We start from the raw sequence: 13,742 nt of genomic DNA on the forward strand, positions 1-13,742 counted from the left end.
CCCCCTCTTCCCTGATTTCACCCACTTTATCAAGTGGTTAACATGTGCAATTTAACGTAATTTGTTTGTTTTAAATAAATTATGGTACTTATTGGGTACCTATCGATCTTCCGCGGCATCGATAGTACTTCTCGTCGAAAGGGTACTTCTAGTAATCCATTCTTGCCGAAGAGCCTAGTTTTAGTGAGCTCCCCCAGAAAGAGGCAAGAAAAGCGTACAGTGTATGGGTAAGTGATCTATCATCATTTACACCAATCTTGGTACCATCAATTCGATGTAAATACTCGTGGATAATTGCAACAAGCAGTTTATTCACGAGTATTCTAGATATAGGGAATATTATGATTTCTGTGTGATACCCTTTTATTAATCACCATCGACTACGACAATATATTTTGATTTCATCAACTAAAATATTGTACCCTAATTCAGTAACGCGTGTCGTCTATTTCAGGCTGCGGCCTTTAATAAAAATATAAAATAACCTATATTATTTTATATGATAATCCACCTCTAACATGTCCTATCTTATTTTAATAAATCATATTGACACGAATGTGTTAAGTATCTTTATTTTCAATAGATAGGGACATAAGTTGCATATGGTTATTAGCATAACTTCTCGCTCTCCGACTCAATCATCTAACCAGGTACTAGGGAAATGTTCACTACCTATGTAGTGACATTTAACTTATTCTCTCAGGCAATAATTCTATTAATTTCTCCTTACCCAGTTATGCTAGAATTAACTATATCAAATCGTTCGCGAAAAAATTGACATTTTCTATCTCATTTAATATTTAATTTAATCAATCATAGCTAGGTGAATCATTCACAAACGAATTGAATAATTGTCAGTGAATCATTCGCGAACGAATCGATTTGTATAAGTGACTCGTTCACAAAAAAATCGATTCATACTATCCTATCATACTTCAATCCATCAATTCAAGGCGAATCATTCACAAACGAATTGGATAATTCATTCGCGAACGATTGAAAGAATTTATTCGTATAAGTAACTCGTTCGCGAACGATTAATCAGTTTTGATTGAACCATTCACGAATGAATTGAATATGAATAACTTTAGCGAATCATTCACGAACGAATTTAAATAGTTTATTCACAAACGAATTGAATTATTTTTAGTGACTCATTTGCAAACAAATTGAATATTGATTCGTAAGTATAAGTTACTCGCTCGGGAACAGGGGTGCTAACCGTAACCGCAAAAAACCGAAAACCCAAACCCAAACCCAAACAAGATCCATAATTTTAGCCATTTTCAAACCCAAACTGAAAACAAAAACCGAAATTTCATAGGTTTTTTAAAAACCGTAAAAAACCAGAACAAAAATGATGAAGCAGCGTGAGTGAAACCGAAACCTAAACCGATATAATTTATTTCGGTTTTTTTCGGTTTTCAGTTTGGGTTTTTTTCGGTTTTTTAAGGTTTTCTGTTGGGTTTTTTTCGGTTTTTTTCGGTTTTTAAATTTTTTTGGGGAGATTTTTTCTAATTTTTGACCTTTGAGACTCGAAAGTCGAAATCCAGGGAAATTGATAAATATAATGAACTGAACCTAACAAATTGGGTCCTTGGTTGTTGCTGTTTGGGTTGCGAAGAAATTTTTTTTAAAAATATGTGAAACCCAAAAAAACCGAAAACCGAAACCAAAACCGGAATTTTTGTGAGTAAAACCGAAACCCAAACTGGAACCGAAATTTTGAATTTCAAAACCGAAACCGAAATCAAAACCGAAAAATGTCAACAAAAAAATTGGAGTGAAACCGTAACCTTAATTAAAATAATTAAGGTTAGCACCCCTGCTCGGGAATGAATCGATTCATTCAATCAATTTTGAGTGAATCATTCGCGAACGAATTGATTTAAAATTTTAATTTTAATTCATCCGGAATGGTTGAACCCATTTCGATCGCAAAAGTTCAAAGCTTTCAAGCTTATCGAGCGACAAAATTCAATTTGACTAAACTTTGATATTTTCATAAGAAATAGACCATTGAATTTTCAAAAATATGTCAAACCAAAAAAATAAAATTCAGCGCAAGAAAATTTCACAGATAAGAGTATTTTAGTACCCTCTTTGGATTCTCTTTTTATTTGTTGGGTTTAAAAATTCTGGAGCCGGTTAGAATATTTCTCACGACAATAAGTCAGTATTTTAACTTCAACTTTTGAGTTTTCGACTTTATTCACAGATTACTAAATTTTCAGACATTCAGAGTATTTAATTCAATTTCTACATCGTATCTAGGTACAGGTAGGTAGGTACTAGGTACCGGCCTACAAACATAACGATTTTAATTTCGGGGGGTTTTGAATGATTGGGTAGGTACATTTTCTGAGTTTTCGATTTCGATTTCAGCTTTGAATTTCATTTATATGCAGTATGTACTTACATATTCCAATTGAGGAGTCGGCCTGCAAAGTGACCTAACTGCAGAAAAATGATTTTTGAGATAGCAACGCTATCTGAAAGTTTAGGACATGCCCTACAAAAGGAATATATCACCTTCATCGAGTTTCACTCGTAACACCCCTTTTCCTCCCCTTGAAAATGATAAAATTAAAAGCATGGCCTGCAAAGTAACCTTATTTTTACGATTTTCCGAAAATGTGTTTCATAGGGTACTGTATGTTGAAATCAAAATTAATTTTAACCCCTTCTGAAGAAATTCAAAAATTTTGGAGACATCAAAAATCGCACTGGAGGCTCCAGAGTGATTCAAAATGGTAAAATCGTAAGTTAAGAATAAGCCACAACTCCAGTTTTAGCTACCCAGCTTCCTGTACATAAAAAAATCTTGAATGAATGAATAAATCTTTGCTTTCATAAAAAATAACATACGTAAAGAAAAACCGGAGAAAATTGCGTACATATCACTAAAAAACTAAAAAAAAACGTATGTGCGGCCTGCAAAGTGACCTAACTGCACCATTTTTCATTTTTGTTGCACCCTGTAGCGAACCCGTGTTCATATTTTTCAGAAACGAAAAGGTGATTAAGTTGAGTGAGGGTTGACCCTTTCGATTCCCGAAAAGAGATTTCGAAAATGTGACTTCATTTCCCTAGGGTACGTTTTTCTCATTTATCTCGAAATCAATTTTTTGCAGTTAGGTCACTTTGCAGGCCGACTCCTCAATTTCATTTCATGTTTTCGATTCGATGCTCAGAATTTTCAATCTCAGTTTCAGTTTAAAATCCTTTTTTCTGTTTTTGATTTTAATTCCTGGTTTCTCAGTTCCATTTCCAGAGTTTCCCGTTTTACTTCCATTTTTCAATTTTATTTTCAATTTTTGATCCAATTCACAAAATTCTCTATTTCATTTTCAATTTTTGAATTCATCATCAGTTTTTGAGTTCGGTTTCAGTTTTTTAAATTTTATTTCACGGGTTTTCAATTTACTTTTCAAAGTTTTCAGTTCAATTTTAATTTTTTAATTTCATTTTTCGTAATAATTCCGCGCATAATTCATAACGTTTTTTCGCGATGTAGCGCAAATGGATTTTCTAGAAAGATGAGTGGTCCAATTTACTACCTCTTACTCTATTAAGTAAATGAACGAGGTAAATTCGTCAATATACGTTTATTAGGTAAGAACATTAAGTCATATATACAATCGATTATTAGGTACCTATACTTCTCAATAGGTAATTAATCAATATCTATCCACAATTCATATTTCATAATATCACCAATGTAGGTAGTAAGAATGAAAGCACAAAACCGGTACCTAAACGATACTCTGTACATATTGATTATACTATTTAACAAGCTGAATAATTTAGAATAACTTCACATTCGAAAACTCAGACCACAGCTACTCTATTCTTCTACGTTTTCTAGGAGCGAACGACGCCATTTCATCATCAAATTCCATTCTGCGATGCTTTTTAGGAGCGAACGACACCATTTCATCATAAAATGGTATCAAAAACTTGTCAATTTCTTGTTCGTCTTTGTTAAAATACCACATTAAAAAATTATCTAGGTTCTTGAAATCATTATCATAAACTACTTCTCTCGGCCAACTCCGCTCTGCTGGCAACAACTTGCGAGAAATATCCTCAACTAATCTGTCAACTTCACGTTCGCTACCCAACAACCAAATAAGAAATCCTTGCACATCAACACCATCCTTGTAGAAACAATTACCATTAATCAGATGCCCCTTGAAACATTCAAATAAGTGTTTTTTCAGAAGCACCACTGCTAGTTCATCTACAAAAAAACTATCAACGAACTCCATCAGGGCGTCTAGATCGGACCAGCGAATACATTCGAATAAACAGTTTTGGGTTATAGGTGACAATGTGAATTGGTTTCTAAATAATTCAACTCCGAAATCACCAGCATCTTGAAAAGCATCGCTGACAAACTTACTCAACAATTCTTGTTTTCTGAGTACTTCTACTGTCAGTACAGAATTATTGTCGACATACATCCACAATAATCGCTGTTTCAATTCGCTTTTTTTTCGCACATCGGGACAGCAAACAGATAAAAAGACATCCAATTCTTCAAAAGATCCTCGTTTCAGCAACGGTACGCAGTACTCGGCGATATTTTCGTACGTCGCCATCGTAGTTTTATTGAATAACGCAATTTCGTTATCTGTTTGTAAGCACAATTTCATCAATTCGATCAAATCACGGTTATCTGCACCACACCAACGGATAAAATTACGCCAATTTTCCCGCCAAAATGTGTTCCTCTCTTCAACAGTAGCATCCTGTAATAGAATGATGAAAAATTTCACTGGTCTATGCTCAGAACGGGTCCACGGCCTAAGAAGATATAATGAATTCTTCGATAGAACATTTTCGACCGCCGATCGTTTCAAATGCTGTGGAGCACTTTTCCATATCTCGCGGAACAAATACCCTCTATTAAATGCATAAAATCCGAGGCCGGCTTCATACTGAAACGATTTGTTGACGTAACTAATAAAATGACTACTACTGATTTCATTTTGAATGTACTTCCAAGTTCGCAAAGCAGTACATAGCTCTAAAGCATCTCCAAATTTGAACAGAAACCACATAAATTCAGTACCTAGCACACTCAAAAACCTCTCAAGATTGTGTTTGTTTAATTTATGTAATATAAATCTACAGAATATTTGCGACCAAATAGCATACCTTTTCCTAACCAGAACTGCCAGATTATCAGAGTCAGAGGGTATACGATCCCAAAAATACTTCAGAAATGAATGGTTAATCGATTCTGATCCGCAGTTAAAAAGCGTCGCCGCGTCCGTAGACATATAACATGGTTTGGGTACCTTGTCTAGGTTGTTTCTAAGAAAGCAAATCCAGTAGAACAATTGCGGAAATTTCCGCATTGGATCAAAACGATCAAAAGCAACTCTACTCAATCTGAAATCCATATTCCACCTGACAGTTGGCCAAATTCGTTTGATATCGTCTTCGAAGCAGTACACACAAGCGATCTTGAATTTCTCCTCTTTAGTGAATCGATCGCATAACATCATACGTTTGGCTGTGCGCGTATAATGAATGGTACCATTCCAGTCCCATGAAAAATCATGGAAACGGCTCAAAAATGTGCTCTTCGGACTACCATCACATCCAGTAAATATATTATCGTGGTGATATGTCAGCCATTGCGCGATTGACTTTCCGAATGTGTCGACATATTCCTCAAGGAAATTATAAGTCGAAGATGGCAAATCGGGAATAACATTTTTCAATCTAATGTTACTTTTTTTCAAATCCAACTCCAAATTCTGTAAACACTCACTCTCTATATGTGCGCTGATTTCTTCACTCCATAATTCCACAGCGAGTACTATAGATGAGATTTCTTTCAGGGTGACAGGGCTAGGATATATCAGGTCGTATACATTAGACTCGGTTTCATTCATGATGTATTCTTGATTTGATCTATGCGTAGGTATGATGGATTCAATCCTGGTGTGAAATCTAAAATGCAATAAAATGTTCAAAATTATATTACAGATTTTAATCAAGTATTGCTACACCAAAAATACGTAATGACTTTGAATTTAACTCATAAATAATACCTACGTACCTTTCTAATGATTGATAACCAACTGAACCGGCAAAATCACTTTATGTTAATGTAGGTAAGCTGCTTTCAGTAATAGAGAGAGACAAACTTGAAATTATTAAAAAATGATGACTTTCTCAAGCATCTACGCGTACCTACTTAATCCATTTTTCATGAGAAAAATTCACATTTGTACTGTAAAATAAAATCGAGTAACTTGAGACAACGTGCAACTTGCAACAACGACAACGTGCAACTTGGGTTGGGTTGGGATGCTTGGGACAGTTTGTTTTTACCTAGTTTGAGTGGGGGTAGAACTGGTAAAATGTTAGCTAGCGCTTGCTGTGGAAAAAATTTGAACATGTTCTGCATGGTTAAATGACCATGTTTTTAAGCAGAGCTGGGACGACTCTTTGATTTTATTTAGGAGTCCGCGACTCATTAGCGGGACTCCTGGATTTTAGGAGTCAGCGACTCTAAAAAGCGACTCCGTAAATGAAGGAGTCTGAGAGGAGTCCGACTCTTTAAGCTGCGACTCTTTTCTTGGTTCGATAAATTTATTAAGTTATAAATCTGTAACATTCCCATAGTGCTAGAGTGACTTTTTCGATTTTTGATGAATTTTCAAAAATCAAATTTTGACCAAAGTGTGGGGAAAAAATCAAAATGTTACCAAATTAACCTAGAAAGCTGAAATTTGAGATATACCCTATTTTTGACCTGCCAAATCGATTGAAAACTGTTTCAAACCGTTTTTAACAGTTCTGGAGACTCCAGAAGATTTTTAAAACTCGAAATTTCCACAAAATTTCGTGAAATGGAGTTGGTAAGCCGAAATTCATTCTGCAAACTAATTTCACTTCTCTACGAAGTCGACTGCTGGTGAATTTGAAGTCGTTTTGGAGTCTCCAGCGATTTTTTGAAAATTATTGGAGGCTCCAGTAGATTTTTGAAACTTGAAAGGCTATAGGTGGATAAGTATGGCGAATTTGCCCCCGAGAGCTTCAGGGTTGATATTTGCATGGAAGCTGGGTACCCTTGAGCACCTTCCGTCACGAAAGTTTCAGACCCCCAGACCCCCTCGTTTTTGAGAGACCCCCCCTTTTATGAAATTACAATAGAAATTTTTTTCTCAGCCCCATGTGAACAGATTTTTTCAATTTTTTGGTATGTTGTAAACATCCATAAGAGGTATCCTCACAAAAATTTTCACCCCCTCCCCCCATATTTACCCCCCAAAATGACGTTTTTTAGCTTTTCGTTTTAGCAATGATCATGATTCTGCACAAAAATGGGAATAGCATTTTTAAGTGTGTTTTTGAACCCTACAAAATATTTTTTTTTTTCAAAAAAAATTTTTTGGTGGGTCGTGGTCAAAAATTGAAAAAACTTACAGAGGGGGTAAAAATGGATTCTGGTGTAAATTCTGGTAAACGAGGTGTCGTTTCCACATGAATCGAACCCCCCGAACACGAATATGACGTCCAATTTTATGCTGCCCTCATCCACACCTCTCCAGTGCCTCTGCCCCCACCTCAATTTTTACAATTTTAAAAGTTGAGCTATTCTCGTAATATTGGTGTCGTTTTCAGATGAATCAAACACCCCGAACACGATATTTTCGTAATGTTGGTGTCGTTTCCATATGAATCGAACACCCCGAACACGAATACGAAGTCCAATTGTGCTCTGCTCTTATCCATCCTCTTCCAGGCTAAAGCCAGTTCGTCAATGTTTACTATTTAAAACGCATAAAACTATTTTTATAATGTTTGTGTCGTTTTGGCACGAATGGAAACCTCAAAACTTGAATGTTAAAGTTTGAACCTTGCGATGTCATTTTTTTACTTCTTTTTAGCGATTTTTGTATGTCGTTGAGTTTTCAACCTTCGCGAAACATAGTTTTAAAAGTAATAACAACCCAAGTAATTATTGGTAGAAGATTGGTCGGAGTTTGCAAAAACATTTATTGTTTAGATGGGGGCAGAGGCACTGGAGGGGTGTGGATGAGGGTAGCATAAAATGGAACTTCATATTCGTGTTCGGGGTATTCGAGTCATATGAAAACGACACCATTATTATGAAAATAGCTCAATTTTCAATATAATTAAGTGTGGTGGGGCAAAGGAACTGGAAGGGTATGGATGACAGTAGAGCACAATTGAACTTCGTATTCGTGTTCGTGGTGTTCGATTCATATGAAACGACACTAATATTACGAAAATGACTCAACTTTTAATACAGTAAAAATTGAGGTGGGGGCAGAGGCACTGGAGGTGTGTGGTTGAGGGTAGCATAAAATAGGACGTCATATTCGTGTTCGGAGGGATCGATTCATATGGAAACGACACCAACATTACGAAAATATCTCAATTTTTAATATAGTAAAAATTAAGATGGGGGCAGAGGCGCCGGAGGGCTGTGGAAGAGGGTAGCATAAAATTGGACGTCATATTCGTGTTTGGGGGGTTCGATTCATCTGAAAACGACACCAATATTATGAGAATAGCTCAACTTTTAAAATTGTAAAAATTGAGGTGGGGGCAGAGGCACTGGAGGGGTGTGGATGAGGGTAGCATAAAATTGGACGTCAGATTCGTGTTCGGGGGGTTCGATTCATGTGGAAACGACACCTCGTTTACCAAAAACAATAATTTACACCATGAATCCATTTTTACCCCCTGTGTAAGTTTTTTTAATTTTTGACCACCACCCACCAAAAAATTTTTTTGAAAAAAATATATATTTTTTAGGGTTCAAAAACACACTTAAAAATGCTATTCCCATTTTTGTGCAGAATCATGATCATTGCTAAAACGGGCAAACAAAGCTAAAAAACGTGATTCTGGGGGGTAAATATGGGGAGGGGGGTGAAAATTTTTGTGAGGATACCTCTTATGGATGTTTAAAACATACCAAAAAATTGAAAAAATCTGTTCACATGGGGCTGAGAAAAAAATTTCTATTGTAATTTCATAAAAGAGGGGTCTCTCAAAAACGAGGGGGTCTGGGGGTCTGAAACTTTCGTGACGGAAGGTGCTCAAGGGTACCCACCTTCCATGCAAATATCAACCCTGAAGCTCTCGGGGGCAAATTCGCCATACTTATCCACCTATAGCCTTTCCTCAAAATTTCATCAAATGGAGATGGAAAGCTAAAATTAACTCTGCACTTCAATTTTAACACCCTCTGAAGACGATTTACGCTGGGTTCAAGTTATTTCGGAGCCTGCAGCGACTTTTTGAAAATTACTGGAGCCTCCTCCGGACCGGATTTTTGAAATTTGAAATTTTCACATTTTATCAAATGGGGTAAGCAAGCTGAAATTTACTCTGCAAACTAATTTAAATACAATGAAGTCGACTGCACAGTGGTTTCAAGTGGGTTTGAAGCTTCCAGCTACTTGAGCTACTTTTTAAAAATTTCAATTCTCCTAAACACGCCATGAAACGTTTCAAAAAGTCACTGGAGGCTCCAGAATGACTTGAACCCACCTGAAGTCGTCTACAGAAGGTGTTAAAATTGGAGTGCAGAGTTAATTTTAGCTTTCCATCTCCATTTGATAAAATGTTGGGGAAATTTAAAGTTTCAAAAATCTACTGGAGGCTCCAGTAATTTTCAAAAAATCGCTGGAGACTTCAAAACGACTTCAAATTCACTTGCAGTCGACTTAGTAATGAATTGAAATTAGTTTGCGGAATGAATTTTTGCTTTTCATCTCCATTTCTGATATGTAGTGAAATTTTGTGGGAATTTCAATTTTTTTGAATCTGCTGGAGGCTCCAGAACTGCTCAAAACGGGTTAAGACAGTTTTCAATCGATTTGGCAGGTCAAAAATAGAGTATATCCCAAATTTAAGCTTTCTAGGTTGATTTGGTAAAATTTTGATTTTTTCCCCACACTTTGGTCAAAATTTGATTTTTGAACATTCGCCAAAAATCGAAAAAGTCACTTTAGCACTTGAAATTTTGACAGGTGATAAATTTTTGCCTGTTTTGTCCTGGTGGATGGGCAGGGGGTGCAATTTCTCCTTATGCTGGCCCCTGCGACTGAAATCTCGCACTTTTTTTACTCATAAGTGCCGTATGATATCACGGTCTAATAATTTTTGTGATTATTTTGGGAGTCGCAAGAGACTCTTCAAAAAAAAAGAGTTAGACTCCTCAAAATTGCGACTCATTTAATTAAAGAGTTTCAAAAGAGTCCGACTCCGAGTCGCCCCAGCTCTGTTTTTAAGGAAGGAAATCCAGGTGCTCCCCAAAACTGATTTCACAATTCGAAAGGGTATTGAATTTTAAACTTTTCAAGTATTTTGAAATTTTCAAAATCTAAAAGTTGAACTTTCAAATTGAAAGTTCAAATTTCAAAATGGCGCTGTAAGTGGGAGCTACCATTTAAAATTCTGAAAAAATTTCCATAGATGTACTTTTTGGTGCGTTTTCGAAATATTCACGTTTCGAGATGGGATCTCTTAATGGAGAGGGAGCACCCCCACCCCCAATTTGGGGCAAAACTTTCGAAAAAACATCTGGGGCGTGTGATATATCGATTTGTATGTTTTTGGTAACGCTGAATACGAATATGACGTTGGATATTTGATTGGACCCATCCACGGCCCCCAGCACCTCCCCAAATGGGGTAAAAGTTCAAAATATGTTTTTTTTTCATGCGACACATCTAATTGTATGTTTTTGGTGACGCTGAACACGAATATGACCTCAGATTTTTGATTCCACCCATCCACGGGCCCCAGTACCTCCCCAATGGGGGTAACCTGAAAAAAAATGCTTTCAAACGTGTGACATATGGCCTTAGTTTTTCAAATTGACCTCGCCCATAGCTCCCAGAACCTCCCTCAATTGGTAAAAGTCCAAAAAAATTGTTGGAGGCCGTGGATGGGGTCCAACTAGAGATGTGCAGCCTGAAAAGTGAAAAGTGAAAAGTACTTTTCTTTCAATGAAAAGTTGAAAAGAAAAGTTCCTACTTTTCACTTTACTTTTCAGTTTTTACTAAAAAAAAAAAAAGCGAGTGACCAATCAATTTACTCATCAGAGATCACTGACCTCATTGATGAAGTCAAATATCAAGTTTCACTCTCTCCACTCCTCCAGCTTCGCAATTCAGCACCCATTTTTGATATTTTTCACTACATTTTTTTCAAAACTGAAAAACCCAAAAATGTTGGAGGCGCTAGAAAGGCTCAAAACTACCACTATTTGATTATTTAGACGGAAAAAAATGATTTTGTTTTTTTGTGTGTTTTGGATAGGCAAAAAATACATCATTTTGAAACTCTTGCAGAGAGCTTTAAAATGAGACTCGCGCAATTTACTTTTGACACTTTTCACAACTTTTCACACTTTCCAATGAACTTTTCACTTTTCATTTCACCAAAATTACTTTTCTGAAAAGTGCACATCTCTAGGTCCAGTTTCAAAAATCTGCTGGAGGCTTCAGGAATTTTCAAAAAGTCGCTGGAGGATCCAAAACGACTTGAAATTCACCTGCAGTACTTCGTAGCGTATTGAAATTAGTTTTTGGAATAAATTTTAGCTTTACAACTCCAATTTGATGAAATTTTGTGGGAATTTCGAGTTTCAAAAATCTGCGGGAGGCTCCAGAACTGCTCAAAACGGGTCGAAACCGTTTCCAATCGATTTGGCATGTCGAAAATGGGGTATATTCCAAATTTCAGCTTTCTTGGTCAATTTGGTAAAATTTTGATTTTTGGCCTAAAATCGATTTTCAAAAATTCACCAAAAATCGAAAAACCCACTTTAGCACTTGAAATTTTGACAGGTGATAAATTTTTGCATGATCTTTCGATCTACCTTTGTAAAGTTCGAAAAAGTTCGTGCAAGTCCAATGTTAAAACGCAAAATCTGCGATTTCGGCTGACCTGTCAATCAAAATGGCCGCCATTTTGTAAGTAAGGCCAACTTTTTTTTAGGCAAGTTTGCTTTAAAATGTTCCTTAGGATGTCCCCTTTAAGAAAAAAGTTGTCCCGGAGGATCGGCGGGGGGGGGGGGGTGCAATTACTCCTATTGTCATATGCCGGACTACTTAGTGCGTTTTGGAAACACATGCTTCAATTTGATTTTCATATTTTCAATTTTTTAATTTCATTTTTCGTAACAATTCCACACATAATCAACAACATTTTCTCGTGAATCGTGATACAGCACTACCGGATTTTCTAGAATGATGAGTCCATGATGAATTCGCCAATAAGGTACGTTTATTAGTTAAGAACATTACAGCTAGTGATACAATCGATTATTATTACAGGTATAGGTACCTACTTCTTAATGTGTAATCAATCACTATCTATCCACAATAATTCATAATAATATTACCAAATGTACTCGTGGTAAGAATAAAAACACACAACAGGTAAACGATAATTATTCAACAAGCTCAATAAGACAGTACCTATAATAATACCTATACGTATAAATTCAGAGTCGAAGAATTAGACCACAGCTACTGCATTCTTCTACGTTTTCTAGGAGCGGACGACGCCATTTCACCATAAAATACTTTTAAAAACTTACCAATTTCTTCTTCGTCTTTGTTAAAATACCACATTAAAAAATTATTCAGCCTTTTAGGGAATTCAGGTTTGAAACCATTAGTATCATCAACTTCTCTCGACTCTGTTCTCCGTTGTGCTGGTAACAACTTACGAGAAATATCCTCAACTGATATCGATTGCTTGAATCTGATAATTTCGCCTTCGCTACCCAACAACCAATTAAGAAATTCTTGCACATCAACGCTGTCCTCGTAAAAACAATTACTATTAATCAGATGATCTTTGAAACACTCAAATAAGCGTTTTTTCAGAAGCACCACTACTTGTTCATCTGAAAAAAAACTATCGACGAACTCCATCACGGGACCTAAGTCGCATCCGCGAATACATTCGAGTAAACAGTTTTGGGTTATAGGTGATGATGCGATTTGGTTTCTAAATTCATCCCCAAGATCAGCAGCATCTTGAAAAGCATCGTTGACGAACTCATTCAGCAATTTATTGTTACTGATTACGTTTGTTGTCAGTACAGAATTTTGATCGACATAATTAGATCTCAACAATCGCTGTTTCAACTCGTTTCTTCTTCGCACATCCGGGCAGCAAACGGACAAAAAGTCATTCAATTCTTTAAACGAGCCTGATTTCAGCAATGGGACGCAGTACTCAGCGATATTTTCATATCTCGCCATCGTGGTTTTATTCAATAACGCAATTTCGTTTTCTGTTTGTAAGCACAATTTCATCAGTTTCAGCAAATCACTGTTATCTGCGCCACACCAACGGATAAAATTACGCCAATGTTCTCGCCAAAATGTGTTTCTCTCTTCCACGGTAGCATCCTCTAATACAGTGATGAGAACTCTCACTTGTTTACGCCCCTCAGACAAACCCGGACGGCGAAGATATGAATTGTTCGATAGAACATTTTCAACCGCCAATCGTTTCAAATGCTGTGGTACTTTTCCATATCTCACTGAACAAATACGGTACATTAAAATAAGCATAAAATTCTTTGCCCAGGTTAGCCTCGTATTGAAGTGATTTGTTGACATAACTGATGAAATGACTACTACTGATTCCATTTTGAATGTACATCCACGTTCGGAAAGCAGTACGTAGCGCTGAAGCATCTCCAAAATACAACAGAA

At 36.4% G+C, this 13,742-nt stretch overlaps 1 protein-coding gene across 1 annotated transcript; it reads right to left on the bottom strand.

Moving 5' to 3' along the window:
• Nucleotides 1–3,595: 3,595 nt before the first annotated feature.
• On the bottom strand, nucleotides 3,596–6,303 carry LOC135834533 (uncharacterized). The gene is made up of 2 exons (XM_065348463.1): nucleotides 6,077–6,303; nucleotides 3,596–5,967 (listed from the first exon to the last, which is right to left on the bottom strand). The coding sequence occupies exon 2, from the start codon at nucleotides 5,907–5,909 to the stop codon at nucleotides 3,843–3,845; it is 2,067 nt and encodes a 688-aa protein (XP_065204535.1). The 5' UTR covers nucleotides 5,910–5,967; nucleotides 6,077–6,303; the 3' UTR covers nucleotides 3,596–3,842.
• Nucleotides 6,304–13,742: the final 7,439 nt, after the last annotated feature.

This window comes from Planococcus citri, chromosome 1 (assembly GCF_950023065.1).
Source record: "Planococcus citri chromosome 1, ihPlaCitr1.1, whole genome shotgun sequence".
Classification (NCBI taxonomy): Eukaryota; Metazoa; Arthropoda; class Insecta; order Hemiptera; family Pseudococcidae; genus Planococcus; species Planococcus citri.

Coding starts and splice junctions, on each gene's coding strand:
- LOC135834533 (XM_065348463.1), bottom strand. CDS start 5,909: ATGAATGAAACCGAGTCTAATGTATACGACCTGATATATCCTAGCCCT.